The sequence below is a fragment of the Seriola dumerili genome, unplaced genomic scaffold, assembly GCF_002260705.1.
Source record: "Seriola dumerili isolate Sdu_G_001 unplaced genomic scaffold, Sdu_1.0 BDQW01000068.1, whole genome shotgun sequence".
Classification (NCBI taxonomy): domain Eukaryota; kingdom Metazoa; phylum Chordata; class Actinopteri; order Carangiformes; family Carangidae; genus Seriola; species Seriola dumerili.
Genome location: NW_019174323.1, coordinates 10827632 through 10842370, shown reverse-complemented (window position 1 = coordinate 10842370; position 14739 = coordinate 10827632). Strand labels below are relative to the sequence as shown.

The 14739-nt window shown below is 42.3% G+C and overlaps 1 protein-coding gene across 1 annotated transcript in view; it reads right to left on the bottom strand.

The window, feature by feature from the left end:
• The window catches only part of LOC111220094 (low-density lipoprotein receptor-related protein 2-like), a 37918-nt gene that overhangs the window by 18410 nt on the left and 4769 nt on the right, over window positions 1–14739 (bottom strand). Inside the window, 33 exon segments of the mRNA XM_022743061.1 lie at window positions 17–175; window positions 283–448; window positions 601–1048; window positions 1518–1990; window positions 2098–2289; window positions 2388–2624; window positions 3129–3342; window positions 3576–3756; window positions 4437–4546; window positions 4794–4937; window positions 5209–5375; window positions 5533–5661; window positions 5858–6035; window positions 6199–6427; window positions 6561–6745; window positions 6833–7041; window positions 7327–7572; window positions 8054–8431; window positions 8731–8847; window positions 8963–9085; window positions 9191–9430; window positions 9659–9937; window positions 10241–10378; window positions 10855–10985; window positions 11110–11235; window positions 11380–11572; window positions 11725–11934; window positions 12362–12502; window positions 12654–12856; window positions 12975–13181; window positions 13499–13722; window positions 13932–14101; window positions 14347–14475. Coding sequence (XP_022598782.1) covers window positions 17–175; window positions 283–448; window positions 601–1048; window positions 1518–1990; window positions 2098–2289; window positions 2388–2624; window positions 3129–3342; window positions 3576–3756; window positions 4437–4546; window positions 4794–4937; window positions 5209–5375; window positions 5533–5661; window positions 5858–6035; window positions 6199–6427; window positions 6561–6745; window positions 6833–7041; window positions 7327–7572; window positions 8054–8431; window positions 8731–8847; window positions 8963–9085; window positions 9191–9430; window positions 9659–9937; window positions 10241–10378; window positions 10855–10985; window positions 11110–11235; window positions 11380–11572; window positions 11725–11934; window positions 12362–12502; window positions 12654–12856; window positions 12975–13181; window positions 13499–13722; window positions 13932–14101; window positions 14347–14475 — 6676 coding nt within the window.

Genomic DNA, 14739 nt, shown 5'->3' with positions numbered 1-14739 from the left:
AAAAGACTTAACATACAATGAGGCATCAGCCCAGTAGAGCATCCTTTCCTCGTAATCCAGAGACAGGCCGTTGGGTGTTGTCAGGCTGCTGTTGATGATAGTGGTCCGGAAGTTTCCACCAAGTGTGGCCCTTTCAATCTTAGCTGGGCTGCCCCAGTCAGTCCAGTAGAGGTAACTAGGCAGAGAGAAAAGAGAGAGAGAAGTGAGGAAAGGGACAGCTACCTCAAAAACATCTCTAATCTGGAGATATTTGATAGTGAAATGAAGGTCAGTCACTTTTACCCATAGCAGGGGTCGACAATGATGCCTCTTGGGCGGTTTGCATGCGCGATGATGGAGCGATTCATCCCATTCACCCCAATGGACTGGACATTACGCCTATAGTAATCAGTGAAGTACAGACGCTTGTTGACCCAATCATACGCCAATCCCTCTGGATCATCCAAATCTGTGCGGTATAACAAAGAGGAGAGGATATTGAAATAATAAGAGACAAAATCAAGAAGGGAGATCATGAAGGAAAATGAAAAAGACTGGGCGAGAGAGGAGAGTAAGGACAAAACAATATAGCCAGAAATAAAACAGCAATGCTCAACTCACTTGCTGCTATAATGACAGGCGGGCTGGTGATGGATGTTGTAGTGATGTACCCAATCCTGCTTCGACCGATCCCCATATACTGAGCGAAGAAAATTCGCCTCTCCTTGAAGTCATAATCCAACGCCATCAGGTTGTAGCCCAAGTTCACTGTTGGATAGGGAGTGCTGTGATCCGCAGGGTCTAACCTCAGGCTATTCATCGTGTAGTCTGTGGTGAAAACTAGATACTCATCTTGCCCGTAACCGCATGTTACTCCGTTACTAAGGAGTGACCCATGTGCACAACCACATTTAGGTTTCTCCTGGCCTGGAATGGCGAAACAGAGCTGCTGGCAGCGTCCGTTGTCTTCTTGACATGGGTTGAAGCCCACCTGGTTGGCAGATGTGGGCTGGACGTGAGAATCAAAGACGGTGACGTCCATCAGCTCATCGAGACTGTCCCGAATGACCTGGCGACATTGTAAATAATGATTTTGTTATTGGTGGCATAAGCATAGAATATAATAGCAAGATTACAAAACGTCCTGAACTGAGTCGTACTGCTGTCAAAAGAAGTATTGACCGATCATTATTGGTGCTCACTGCAGTTCATTGGTCAGTGGTTCATACATTCCAAGCAAATGCACCAACAACCATCCATCATGTTATTCTTTAACCATATTAAATCAGTGTTAACTGCTATTGCACGTTTTCATTTAATTGTAAATTGAGTATCTTTGGCCATGGTCAGACAAAACAAGTCATGTCATGTCATTACCATGGATTGTAGGATTTTGTAACAGAGTAACAGAGTAGGCCAAACAGTGAATTGATTATATGAGGAAATAATCTGTCGATATAATATTTATTGTTATCCAAATCATTTAGTTAATTCTAAGGAATACGGCTAATTCTTTTTTAAGATGATTTAAATCTTACCTCTGGCTGGTCGGTATTGGCTGGGTCTTTACTGGCCTGGAAGAGCTTCCCAAGCCTTTTGTCCACCCACAGCATGTAGTTCCCAAATATAGCCATTCCTGTCGGAGATGGATATCGGCTCCCATACCTGACAATCTGCCTCTGTGTGCCATCTACCGCCATGCGGGAGATCATATCAAGAGCATCATCTGTCCAGTAGAGGAAGTCATTAGTGTAATCAACAGTTAGGCCCCGAGGTGATGCCAGGCTCTCTGATGCCAACACTGTGCGGTTGGTGCCATCCAGCAGAGCTCGCTCAATCTTGGGCGTTTGGCCACCGTCGGTCCAGAAGAGGTAGCGAAGCTTGGGGCTGACAGCCACGTCACGGGGCTGGTCCTGGGAGGACTTGAGGAGAATCATTCTGTAGGTGGTGTTGATGGCCAGCACCTCCAGGAAGGTCTCGCTTTCAAAGGCATTGCTGAAGTATAAGTTACCTGAAGAAGTGAAAGGAGAAATGGAAAAGAAGAGAATGGTAATGTCAGTGCAATCAGAGATAGATACACAGCTGAAGGGATGGTTGGATGGTTGAGCGGCTTCATACCTGCAACCCAGTCTACAGCGAGGCCCTGGATGCCTCCTCTTCCAACGCCTGAGTTAATGACAGTCCTATAACTCCCTCCATCTGTTTTTGCCTGGAAGATGCCCCTGTACGAGGTGGAAGTGGCGTTATCAGTCCAGTACATGAAGCCAGATTCAATATGGAGGTCCAGCTTGCCCTTAATGGAGTAGGAAGCTGCAAAAGAGAAATAATGTTACTTGTAGTAACTGATAATTTGGTACGTATAGCCAGCAATTAACAGAAAAAGGCTGAAGAATATGAAGCCAACATACATCCACCAACAGGCACCATGGCCTCAGAGTGGTCTGAGCTGTTTATGTGGAAGCCACGGATGTGCTTTTGGGTGGTAACGATGGCGAAGGATTCATACTGTTCACAGCGGGAGCCATCTTGAGAGGGGAAAAATCCTGATGTGCAGGCACAGGTCTTTTGATTGTCTGGTTTGGGCAGACAGAGGTGTGGGCAGCCACCATTGTTGGAACTGCAGGCATTAGTGGTCCCTGCAGAGTCTGAGGTGGGAGAGAGAAAGAGAGTGGTGGAGGTGAGCATTACTGGGTGATATGAAACCATATCAACATAATGCAAGTGGACAACTGAGCAACACTTAAACAAGGGATTTGTATTATCTATTTGTATATTTATTTATTTAGCATCTGCATACATTATTGTGCACAGTCTTAGAGGATTTAAAGGTATTAATTTCTCTATTTACCACTGTCCTATCAATTTGTTTTTTCCTATTAGTAAATAAGTAGATAATATTAAATTTTTGAGAAAGAACTATGAGGACTGTAATGGTAAAAAGCCTTTTCAACACAAGCTACACTCAAAAGATGAGATACAAGTGGTGCTCGATACTGCTGTGTGCTGTCCTTGAGGAGGACACTGAGCTCCTATTCGCTCACTCACTGGCAATAATTACCTGTTGCATAATGAACAGTCTGGATGAAAATACCAAAAAGCTACAGAACAGACGCCTCTGGATTAAATTAAAAACCAGCGAATCCACATACTGTCTCTGGCGTGCACTTTGAGAGCACGCAGGCCGGACATGCCACTCCTCATCACCACCATATTGGCACCGGTGTCCTTGTCCACCCGCTCAATGACCTCATAGTCCAGGTCGGTGTAGTAGAGGTGGTTCTGGTAGATTGTCAGCCCCCACGGATGGGACAGACCGCTGACCACCGTCACCCGGCTTACTCCGTCCATGGTGCCACTTTCGATCTGGGGAAAAAAAGGAAGGAGAGCAAAGAGGAAGAGGTTGTTGAGAGCAGTTAAATCAGGGTCATGATGAAGATTAAACTTAAGGCAAAATATTTCAACAAGAGGTGACATAACAATATGAACAAAAAACTTTTCTGACATCACAACTTTTTGCACAGTGTCAGTTTGGTAAAACTATAGCAGAAAAGAAGAGGCAGGTAAACTTTTTCACAAATAAAACTGTCCGCACATACCACCCCTGAGCCCGCCACACCCCAGTACAGTTTCCTGGCGGTGATGTCAGCAGTGATGAAGCCTATGTTCCCCATGTTGTTGCCTGTGTAGAGGTTCCTGAGGTTGCCTCCGTCCATGTCAGCGCTGCCAACCTTTGGAGGAACTCCATTGTCAGACCCTTTGTCTGTCCAAAACAATTTCCTGGGGAGGGAGAGTGTAAAAGTGAGAAACGACTGAAGAGATTTAAGCCATTGCAAAATAGATGAGTCATTCCTTATGCTGTATGGACCAAGTATCAAAGGTTTTCAATCTAGCCGTGTGAATAAATCTATTGAAAATACACAGGAAAAAAAAAATCTCCTCTTGTTCTGCTGGATTATTTTTACCAACCAGATAAAGATTTTAAGATACAAACACAAATTGTGTAGTTATTTACTCATTTTTGACTGTATTACATATCACTGTTTATGGCTTTGGGTGGGTTATTTATATTGATACTATATTGATTGATTATATTGCTCGCGTCTTTCCAGTGTCAGCAAATTCATACGAATGAACAAATACTGATCATTATCATCTGAGACACAGAAGTGCGATGATAATAATCTAAACAATCTGAATAGTTTTTACATTAATGGATTATAGTTTCTCGTATTTTATATTTTGTTCAAGGGCATCCTTGAAAAAGAGAGCTTGCTCTCAATGGCCTTCCCTGTATAAATAAAGGTTTGAATGAATGAATGATAATACAGTATGTCTGGCTGGAAGACCCACAGAAACTCACGTCATGATTTTCTCCTTTCATTTTGTCTATGTCATTGAATTCAAATAAAACAACACATACTCCATAGGTTTCTTTTGTCAGTGAAAAGATGCTTTACCCTCGGGCTGGATCCAGAGCTATTCCAATGGGTTCTCCTGCTCCCTCCGGTTTACCAGTGGAGGTGATGATCGTCTTCCTATAGTGTTGATTTCCATCCACACGAATAACCTAAGTGAATTGTTCATTTTTGTTTATTCATTTGCACAATAACAGAGGAAAAATAGAAGTTAAGTGATAAGACACTGACAAGAGGTTAAAATTAAAAATGTAAAATATGACATGCATTTAAAGAAGCTTTATAAATAAATATTAAATAATTACAGCTTTTTTAATTTAATCTAGCCTTCATTGCTTCAACTATCTGAGAATAGTTGAAGCAATGCTGGGCTCTGTTTTTGTCTCAAAAGGTGCTTACCTCTATGGTTTTGACAGTGGGATTGGTGTAAAACATTGACCGGCCTAACCAATCAAAAGCCAGACCAGATGGTGAGCCGATGAAAGCAGCTGGAGCAAACTCAGACCTGTTGGTACCGCTGGTTTTCACTCGCCATATAGAACCCTGATGTTAAAGCAAAACCAGACGCCATGCATCAAAGAAAGTCTCGTAGAAACTGTAGATACTCAAGTAATATAGAAATACCCCAGCAAGAAAAAAAAGGCAAGGCATTCTGCAAAGCCTAACCTTTTTCTTCTACTTTTATGCTATTCAAGTATAACATATTCAGTTGGCTGTAATAACACATATAAATCAAGAGTTATCCTTTTATCACAGTAAATTCATTCTGTGATAAAAACATCTATCCAATTATCAATTTAAGACCCCCACTCACAGTACTCTGCACCCAATAGACAAACTGCTCCTGGTCATCAAAGTCGATGTCCCGCCCTTGGCTGATGCCGGACACAGGGGCCATTGCGTTGTTGGAAGGGTCAGCGGGGTCCAGGGGAATCCCAAAAATCACTGAATCTCTCACCACCATCAAGAAGGGGGTGTCATCTAGAACAAAACAGGAGAGCACACGATGAGAGGAACACAACACTCACACAGAGAGAAGTACGGTATTATACTTCAACAGAAACACTACAAAAGTCAAATCTAAAAAAAATGAATATTCATCCACACAAAAAATAAAAAGCTACTGTTAAACACCCACCTTTGATACAGGTGCGTTTATCAGCATCCAGCTTCCAGCCCGACTGACAGTGGCAGGTGTAGTACCTGGGTCTCAGGCCTGACAGCAGGCACAGCTGACTGCACAGGTGTTCTCTGCACGGGTTGATGGCTAAACACACGACAACAATGTCACCTTCAATCAGACCTAATGTGACAGTTGACATACTATTTCAACATACTATCCCATTCCATTTGTCATTTAGTATAACTGTTCTCTACCTGCACTGCACCAACACGCAACATTTTCATACACTTAAGAAAACTAACAGTGTGCAAGTTAGATTTGCTGTTTAATGGGAAATTACCTGTGGGTTGTTTGATGGGATGGTCCATAACAATGCCCATGGGTTGGTAGACATTGTTCATCAGAGTGGTGATGTTTCCACCGTGAAACTTGTTGGTGCTCATCACTTTGCTGGTGTAGCGCTCCGACCAGTAGATGGTGTCCTCAAAGACGGTCATACCATGAGGGTGCTGGAGAACCTGGAGTGAGGTGGGCATGCTTTATTCTAAGCTCAAGGGCTCCTTTTCTGCATCACCCTGACTTACAGTATTTATCTCTCTTTCTATTTATTCTTTCTATTTTGATGAATGATTTCTCACCTTTTGTTTTTTTTCTTAAATAACGGAATCAAACTAAACCTACCATGTCACTTGCCATGACCTGATGGCGGTTGTTGCCATTATAGTCACAGTAGTCAATATACTTGAGGTAGGCATCAGCAAAGTAGACCCTGCGCGTGGTGTAGTCCAGGGCCAGGCCATTGGGCCAGTAGAGCTTAGTGCTGACAATGACTCGTCTCATGGCTCCATCCATGTCGGCCCGCTCGATCCTGGGGTTCTGGCCCCAGTCTGACCAGAACATCAGGTTGGTGCTGGGAGGAATGAGAGTTTATTATGTTTTGTGACTGGATGTGCAGGGGGCTCAAAGGTGTTGAAAGATGTCATTTTAAAAGAGTTATGGAGCTAAACATTCAGTAGAAAATAAAAAGCAAAGCCATGTCTTACTAGTTGCGGGGATCCAGAACCAGCCCGCGGGGGCTGGTAACATTCTTAGTGAGGAGGACTTTGCGGAAGCGACCATCTAGAGTGGACACCTCAATGTTCTCCATGACAGAGTCGGTCCAATAAAGGTTTCGACCCACCCAGTCCACAGCTATGCTCTCTGGTACCATGAGACCAGTGGAGAATACCTAGAATTACAGAGACATTGAAAACACATTATTTTGAAAATATCGCACAGTTTTGATTTGATGCATCTGTACGATCATTTCTCTCACTTCTCGTCTGTCGGTGCCGTTCTGGTGGGCGCTCCATATCTTTTTCTGCGAGGCATCGGCCCAGTAGATTCTGGAAGTCAGGCGATCAAAGTCTACAGTCACGATGCTCGAACCGCTGATCACTGGAACAATCTGGGGCGGTCTCATCTTGATCCGGTTGGCGATGATCTGGCTACGCTTGGCAACCAGAAGTACAGCTGCTACTGGGTCTAAGCGCAGAATATCTCGTTTCATACCAACATCTTATCCAACATCTTCAGCTTTGTTCACATTTCATACTTCACTTTAAGTTCCTGTATATGCTGCATTCTAAGGCTTTTTTGATCCAAGCAATTAATTGACACTATTTCTTTTGTATCACAAAGCAAAAAACGGACATGTTTCTATTCATAAACATCCAGAATATTACTGAAAACACTATTTTCCCGATATATTACAACAATTCAGTATTGTTTAATTGCAGCTTTATTTGTAATCTGATGCTTGTTGCTTACTTGTAGCTTTGCAGGTGCGTCCATCAGGCTCTAGGAAGTAACCATCCGAGCAGTAGCACCTGAAGCTTCCTCTCTCGTTGTAGCACTGCTGGCTGCAGAAACCGGGGATCAGACACTCGTTGATGTCCTCACAGGTCTTGGAGTCGTTGAGTTGCAATCCTGGTGGACACGTGCACTGAGCCCCAAAAGGTCCTTGGACACAGCCATGACTGCAGCCCCCGTTGTTCAGTGCACAGTCATCTTGGTCTTTGTGAAATGACATAACAGTGAGTTAGTGGTATTTAATTTTAGTAGTAATGTCTGTCAGTTTAGTTCAGTGGTGCTTTGTCCATGTTTTTTTTGTCTTTTTTTGCAACAATTCTTTTTATACATTTACTTGCACTGTGTGTGGTAATGTCCTAAAAACATAGTGTGGTATTTATATAGATAGATACTTTATTTATCCCCTAGGTGAAATTCATTTATTAGTTTGATATGTTTTTCTCTGATATTGTCTTGTTTTTGAAATTATAATGTTAAAATTATTATTTGCTGAGTCTTTACTTAATCAACAGTACTATTATTTATTCAGAGTAATAAAGGTATTGGAAATTTAAAAAGTTTTAATATTCTAATATGAAAGAATATTAATAAATAGCTGCTCCAAATACCCGACGGCAATAGACAGATATAGATGGATAGAGTTTCAAAATATCATTATTTTGTTATTCTGCCAAATAAAACTCACTGCAGATAGGTGACTCATCTGCTCCATTGGGGCAGTCCCTCTGGCCGTTGCACACCTTGTCCATGCTGATGCACACCTGGTCAGTGGGGCACTGCCACTGTCCAGATGGACAAGTAAATGGAGGGGTGGGGCAGTTCTGTTCATCACTCATGTCCCGGCAGTCGTTGTCGCCATCACACAACCAACTTGTCGGGATGCACATCTTGTTGGCGCACTGGAAGTAGTTGGGTCTGCAGGTGGTAGGAGGGCAGGAGTTGTGTTCATCGGATCCATCCTCACAGTCTGGATGGCCGTCACACTCCCACTCGTCGGGTATGCAGAAACCATCGGTCTGGCACTGGAATTCATCATTGTGGCAGAGGCCTGGACCTCGAGTGGCTGTAGGGACAACACACATTCAAAAATGACTGAAACTGCATTGGCTCTCTCTGGGAAATTTCAGTAACTCAGCAACAGAAAGCTGAGACACTGAGCATCAAGACAGAGGTGTAATATGTAATAATTTGCATTTTCATTGATTCACTGCAATGACCAACATTAAAATGAAAATAAAATGTATTATTATTAATAAACCTGACAGACAGAAATGGGGCAATCAATCTAATTACATTGCTAATGAACACAATTGGCATAATTCATTTTATAATATCTATCTTATGTCAGTGTTGCCAGCTTACGACAGTCTCGTTCATCAGAATGGTCCCTGCAGTCAAACACTCCGTCACACTGATATCTCGAATGGACACACTGGTCCCCGCTGGCACAGGCAAACTCATAGGACTCGCAGGAAAACTCTTAAAGTGACAAAACATAAACATGAACATCTATTGCGGAACACAAAAATGAATCTATGTGGCTCAATAAGGAGGTGTTCTGGACAGTAAACAGTAGGGTTACAGTGATTCCTACCACAGTTCTTCTCATCAGATCCATCAAGACAGTCCTGGTCTCCATCACAGACATAGGAGTTGTAGATACAGCGGTGGTCAGGACACAGGAAGTAGGAAGGTGGGCATGTGGTGATGGTTGAATCTGCCGGTCACAGATAGGGCAGTTGATATATGTATGATATTTGTATGTGCAGCATTACATGAGATACAATCTGACAATGTGACAGACAGACAGACTCAAACTTACTGCAGTTGTGTTCATCAGAGCCATCACCACAGTCATTGTCACCGTCACACAACCATGTTGTAGAAATACACCTGTTGTTATCGCAGGTAAAGTAGCTGGCTGCGCAGGTGGTAGGGACACGAGTGGGACAGTTTATTTCATCCGAACCGTCGCCACAGTCGTCCATGCCATCACAACGCCAGCTGGACATGATGCAATGCTTGTTGTTGCAGGTGAACGCTCGTGGAGAGCAGGTTGCTCCTGGTAAAGACATATGAGGAAGGCAGTTTGATTAATACAATTGATACATAATTTCCTTCCAATATTCCACAAATACACACATTTAAACATATATATATATATATATATATATATATATATATATATATATATATATATATATATATATATATATATATATATATATATATATATATATATATATATATATATATATATATATATATATAGTATGTACTGTATATTCACCTGTATCTGTGCAGTTGGTCTCATCTGTCTTATCTATGCAATCAGCAATCCCATCACAGCGGTAGGAGTTGGGCCTACAACGTCCTTCATCACACTCAAATGCATTGTCACCACAGATGTTGTCAGGTGGGATAACAGAATCATCCTTGATGCAGTCCCTCTGATTGGCTTGAAGTTTCATGCCATACGGACAGCCACACACTCGGCTGTAGGAGGGAGTCGGGAAACAGAAGTGGCTGCAGTGCCCATTGGGCACCATATTGCACCGGCTGGTGAAGGCTGTCAGGAGGATGATGAAGAAGCAGTCAGCGGGTTTAGAGATTATCATATTTGGCTGAGTCACTGCTCAACTATTGCCCTGGCCCTGCAGTCAGTGTTTATTCTGGTTTGAGAATACAATATGGATCATCATTCTCTTCCAGCTCCTCACCTGCTAGCAGTCAACTCCCCTTGGCCCTGTACACAACTGTACATATACACAATTATCTAAACTGCCTTTACTTACCACTCTACATCAGTTACTGTAGGACTGGAGTGTTAAACATTTTGCCGACTCCACTGGCTTCCTCTGTGTGAACTTACTGCTGTGAAGGTCAGCTGTGTAGGCCTTAACATTCATGATGCCAGTAACTCCTTGTCTGATCATAATGTTTCCTCCTCCATCCCTCTTCCTCATCTCGAATATCCCTCTGGTCCGTGTATCAGACACATACAAGTAGTCTACATGACAAAAATAGATGGTTAAGATAAAAGGTACTAAAAACTAATCCACATTCACAAAATACAATAAATGAGCATGAGCTGCATAACAATCATTTTAGAACATGCACATTAAGTGGCTTATTAAATTTCATTAGTGTCCTGTGTTGAATGTGCACATAAACGTATACTAAATACTATAAACTAATTTTAAAAAGTGTGTGTATAGGTACTTTGCACAGCATTCCCATATGACAGAAATAAGAGGTTCTAGATAGGATACAATGATGTCATGATATCATCAATGAAATCAAATAACCCTGTGTTCACCACTGTTTTAGTCTGAATGAAAATATTCTCACAAATAAGACAGTTGGGTTTTAAGGTGTCAAAGATGCAGATAAACCTGCATATCATATACAATTTGAATAATGTGCATGTGTGATATAAGTGCACTTGAGTACGTGGGAGTCATGAGGAGAGGCTAAGAAACCCACCTGAATAAATGGTCAAAGAGTACGGCTGAGTGATCTGGCCGATGTTGGTAAACGTCTGTCTGTCAAGGCCTTCAATGCCAATGTGACCAATCTGGTCCAAGAGGGAATCCACCCAGTAAAGCCTGTCCATGCTGTCAAAGGCCCATCACGAGCAATTCATCAGTGGGTATAAAGGTATAATACATTTTAATATTTTATCCCTTGAATCGTTTGCAGAAATCCATTAATAATGCTGCATGTCATCCCTATGCTTACATATAGTCCACAGTAAGCCCATATGGCCACCCCAGTGTTGTGTTGACCAGAGGAACAGCATTGCTGCCATCAGTGAAGCCTTTCATGATGACCGCTGGACGGTACCAGTCAGACCAGAACAAGTAGCTGTCAGCATTTGATTAGACACACAAGAGGACAGATCTGTTTATTGTCATCACTTTTAACCTTGATGTCATTTTATGGATTATAACCTCATCACGGAGCCTGAATGTATTCAACTGTATTCAACCGATACATTTGAGCACTCACCCGGCACTAGGATGCACTGCAATTCCCTTCGGGTTTCTCAATCCAGTCACAATGTCTCGCCTGGATTTGTCTGTGACTCTGAAGGCCGCCACTGACTTGTAGGTGCTTGTGGTCCAAAATAAAACCTTGGAAGTCCAGTCGTAAGCCATGGCATCGACTGTTCCCACTCTGTAGCCTGTCAAAATCTGCTGGACTGAGAACGCGTAAAGAAAATCAATACACTGAGGTGTGACACAAAGGATTCTGAACAGCGCTTTGAAAGACAAAATGTAAGGTACTGATTATATCCTATGTGTAAAAAATACACGCAGTTCTTCATTACATGAATGAATAATAAAAACTCACCGGTGCCATTGAGGTTCGACTTGTAGACAAGACCTCTAGACCTGTCGTTGTAGAAAATGGCCTCCTCGTTGCCGTCAAACTCAACAGCAGAGCCAGAGAAAGAAGTTCCGAGCCCTGTGAGGGGCAGGGTGATGTCCTCCTGGAGGGACAAGTTCAGTGGGATTCCCCGCACCCCAAGAGAGGTCGCCATCAACAAGTAGTCCTTCACCTCTGTTTAGAGGGTGAGTGGCAGTGGTTACTCACAGATAATCAGACTCTCTAAACAATTTAATCATAAATTCCTGCCTGTTTTTGTTGTTAGTAAGTAAATGAGAGGGAAATATATGTTATAGTAATGTGATGCAAATTTACAAGTCATAACAATTTTAAGAATAATTTTGGTAATGACAAGGTATGCATGACTTAATTTGTAGGCCAAACTGTACATGACCCCAGACATCATAGCTTCAACTTGATTAAGCAGCTGTTTAAAATACCTATCTTTAATGAAATACAATAAAATCGTGTTGGGTGAACAATAATGTAAATGTCACTGTTTGACTGAATTGTCAGAGGATCCGAAAGCAGAACATGTAAAATGTTATTTAACATCCCAACTGTAAAAATCTTTTTTTGCCCTCGATCAAAGGGAACTCACTAAAGCAGGTCCGACGATCAGGCTGCAGGTCGTAACCATGGCGACACTTGCAGCGGAAGCCCAGACCTTCATTGTCAGAGCGGTGACTCAAGACACAAATGTGCTGGCAGCCACCGTTGTGTCTGCCGCAAGGGTTCATCACTGTAAGACAGGACAGACGTGACAGGAAATCACTGTCATTTTTCAGCTGGGTGTAGTATTAGTTTGTAAGACTGGGAGATCTTGGAGTTTCAAAAAAAAAGACATAAAATTTCTTTTTAAATGGAGGATGGTTAAACGTGCACTTCCTTACCAACAGGTTGCAGGACAGGATGTGAGACCACAACATGTCCCGGTCTCTTTGCGGTACGATAAATGAGTGCTGGGTTGCTGCCGTTGAACCGGTTGGCTCTCACCACACCCATCTTGGTCCAGTCAGTGAAGAATACGTGGTTTTCAAACACAGCCATTCCAAAGGGATGGGGAGCCTGGGTTCCCCCATTGAGGACTATTTTCCTGGGAAAGAACGACACCACAGAATGGCCATCAAAGACAGCACAACAGAGATGCATCAGTGTTTCCTTCAACAGAGAAAATATTCAATGACTGATAACATTTTCAGCACAACTTTTACCTGTCCAAACCGTTGTAGGTGACAGTCTCCACAGTGTCAAAGTGGCTGTCGGACCAGTAGACCCTCTGAGTGACAATATCAAGGGTAATTCCTGTTGGAGTGCCGAGTCTGTTCCTCACCAGCTCGAAGCGATTACTGCCATCCATGAAGGCACGCTCGAGCTTCATTTGCTCACTGGAAATCCCCATGTCTGTGAAGAACATATAGCTGCAAACAAACAAAAAAATACAGGCTTGAATGCATGCTATACAGTCCAAGCTACATGATGCAAGGTCAAGTGGATGTAAAAACTCTAGGAGTAATAGAAATACAGAGTTCTTTAACAGGATTCATTTGAAATGTTGTAGTGTTGCCTCTGATTTATTTTGTATTTGATCATAAAGTGGCTTTAGCTGATGAACTTAAATAATAATGGCAACTTGCCACAAATGCTAAAAAAGAATACTAATATTAATTTTACTATCCATACTTACATAAATTACATACAGTGTTACATAGCATTAAAAAAAAGCATTTAAACCCACCCCATTGTCGGGTCCAGGGCGAGGCCATGAGGTGACTGCAGGTTTTCAGCTACCAGTGTTACCCGGTTCCCTCCATCGAATTCGCACATGTCGATGCGCTCCACCATTGCCTCTAAGACATAGAGTTTAAAGTTGACCCAGTCCACAGCAAGGTTCTGGACATTATGGACTGCAGCAGTCAGAACCTCCTTAATGTTATCCCCATTATAGTTGGCAGAATATACCTGGCAAAAGAAAGAAAGGGTTTGGGGTGAATGGGTTTTTTTTCTCCCCAACTCAACTGCTACCTTAGCACCCTTGAGAACCAGCAAATGGTTTTAATGTTGTGGATGATCTGTGTAAAGTGGTGAAGTTCACGTAGACAAGTACCATGTGTTTGCATTCATATAAAGAAGCTATGACAAAAGTGAAGGAAAAAGAAATCAAGACTGACCTTTTTGGTATATGTATCACTCCAGAAGACGGTGTCACTGTGCCAGTTGTAGGCTACCCCAACAGCGTAACCTTTCCCCTGGGACGGCACCAAAGTTCTGACAAAACGTCCATGTATATCGGCCATCATCACCTCACCCCCGTTTGTGAAAATGAGCTGTGGCATTCCAGCTGGAAAACAAAAATACCCAACCTCAGCAGTGAAGTTACAGTTATCTTACATAATTGATACAGTTGTAAAAAAAAAAAATTACATTTATGTTTTTGTATGCTTACGTGTCAGATATCAGAGATTGCAGAGTGATATTTAAGATAGGTCTCCTTAACTATGTCATGATGATCTTTCAAACACCCTACAGTTCGTAGTAACACATATGCATTGTATGAAGTACTGTGTGATGTGTGACTCACTATACCTGACACATTGGCTTTGCACACATGACCCTGCTCCAAGAAGTATCCATCAGCACAGCTACAGTGGTGTGTCCCGGGACGATCTTCACACAGCTGGTCACAGATCCCCCAGATCTGACAGTCATTATAGTCTGGACAATAAAACAAGCAGCCATTTTATATGTTTCAGGCATTAGGATGAGGATAACTACTAGTAATTTGCGACCAGAGTACCGTGAAATTAAATCAGTAATTTTACCCATTCAAGGCTGACTTATGGTAAAAGCTAAAATAAAAAAGACTGAGACCATTTGATCAAGTGCTCTTCTCTTTTCATCACTTCCCAGTGAGAGGACAAACTTAATGTTTAAGAAGCTTTTCCACCAAACGTAGATTATATGATATATGGCACTTAC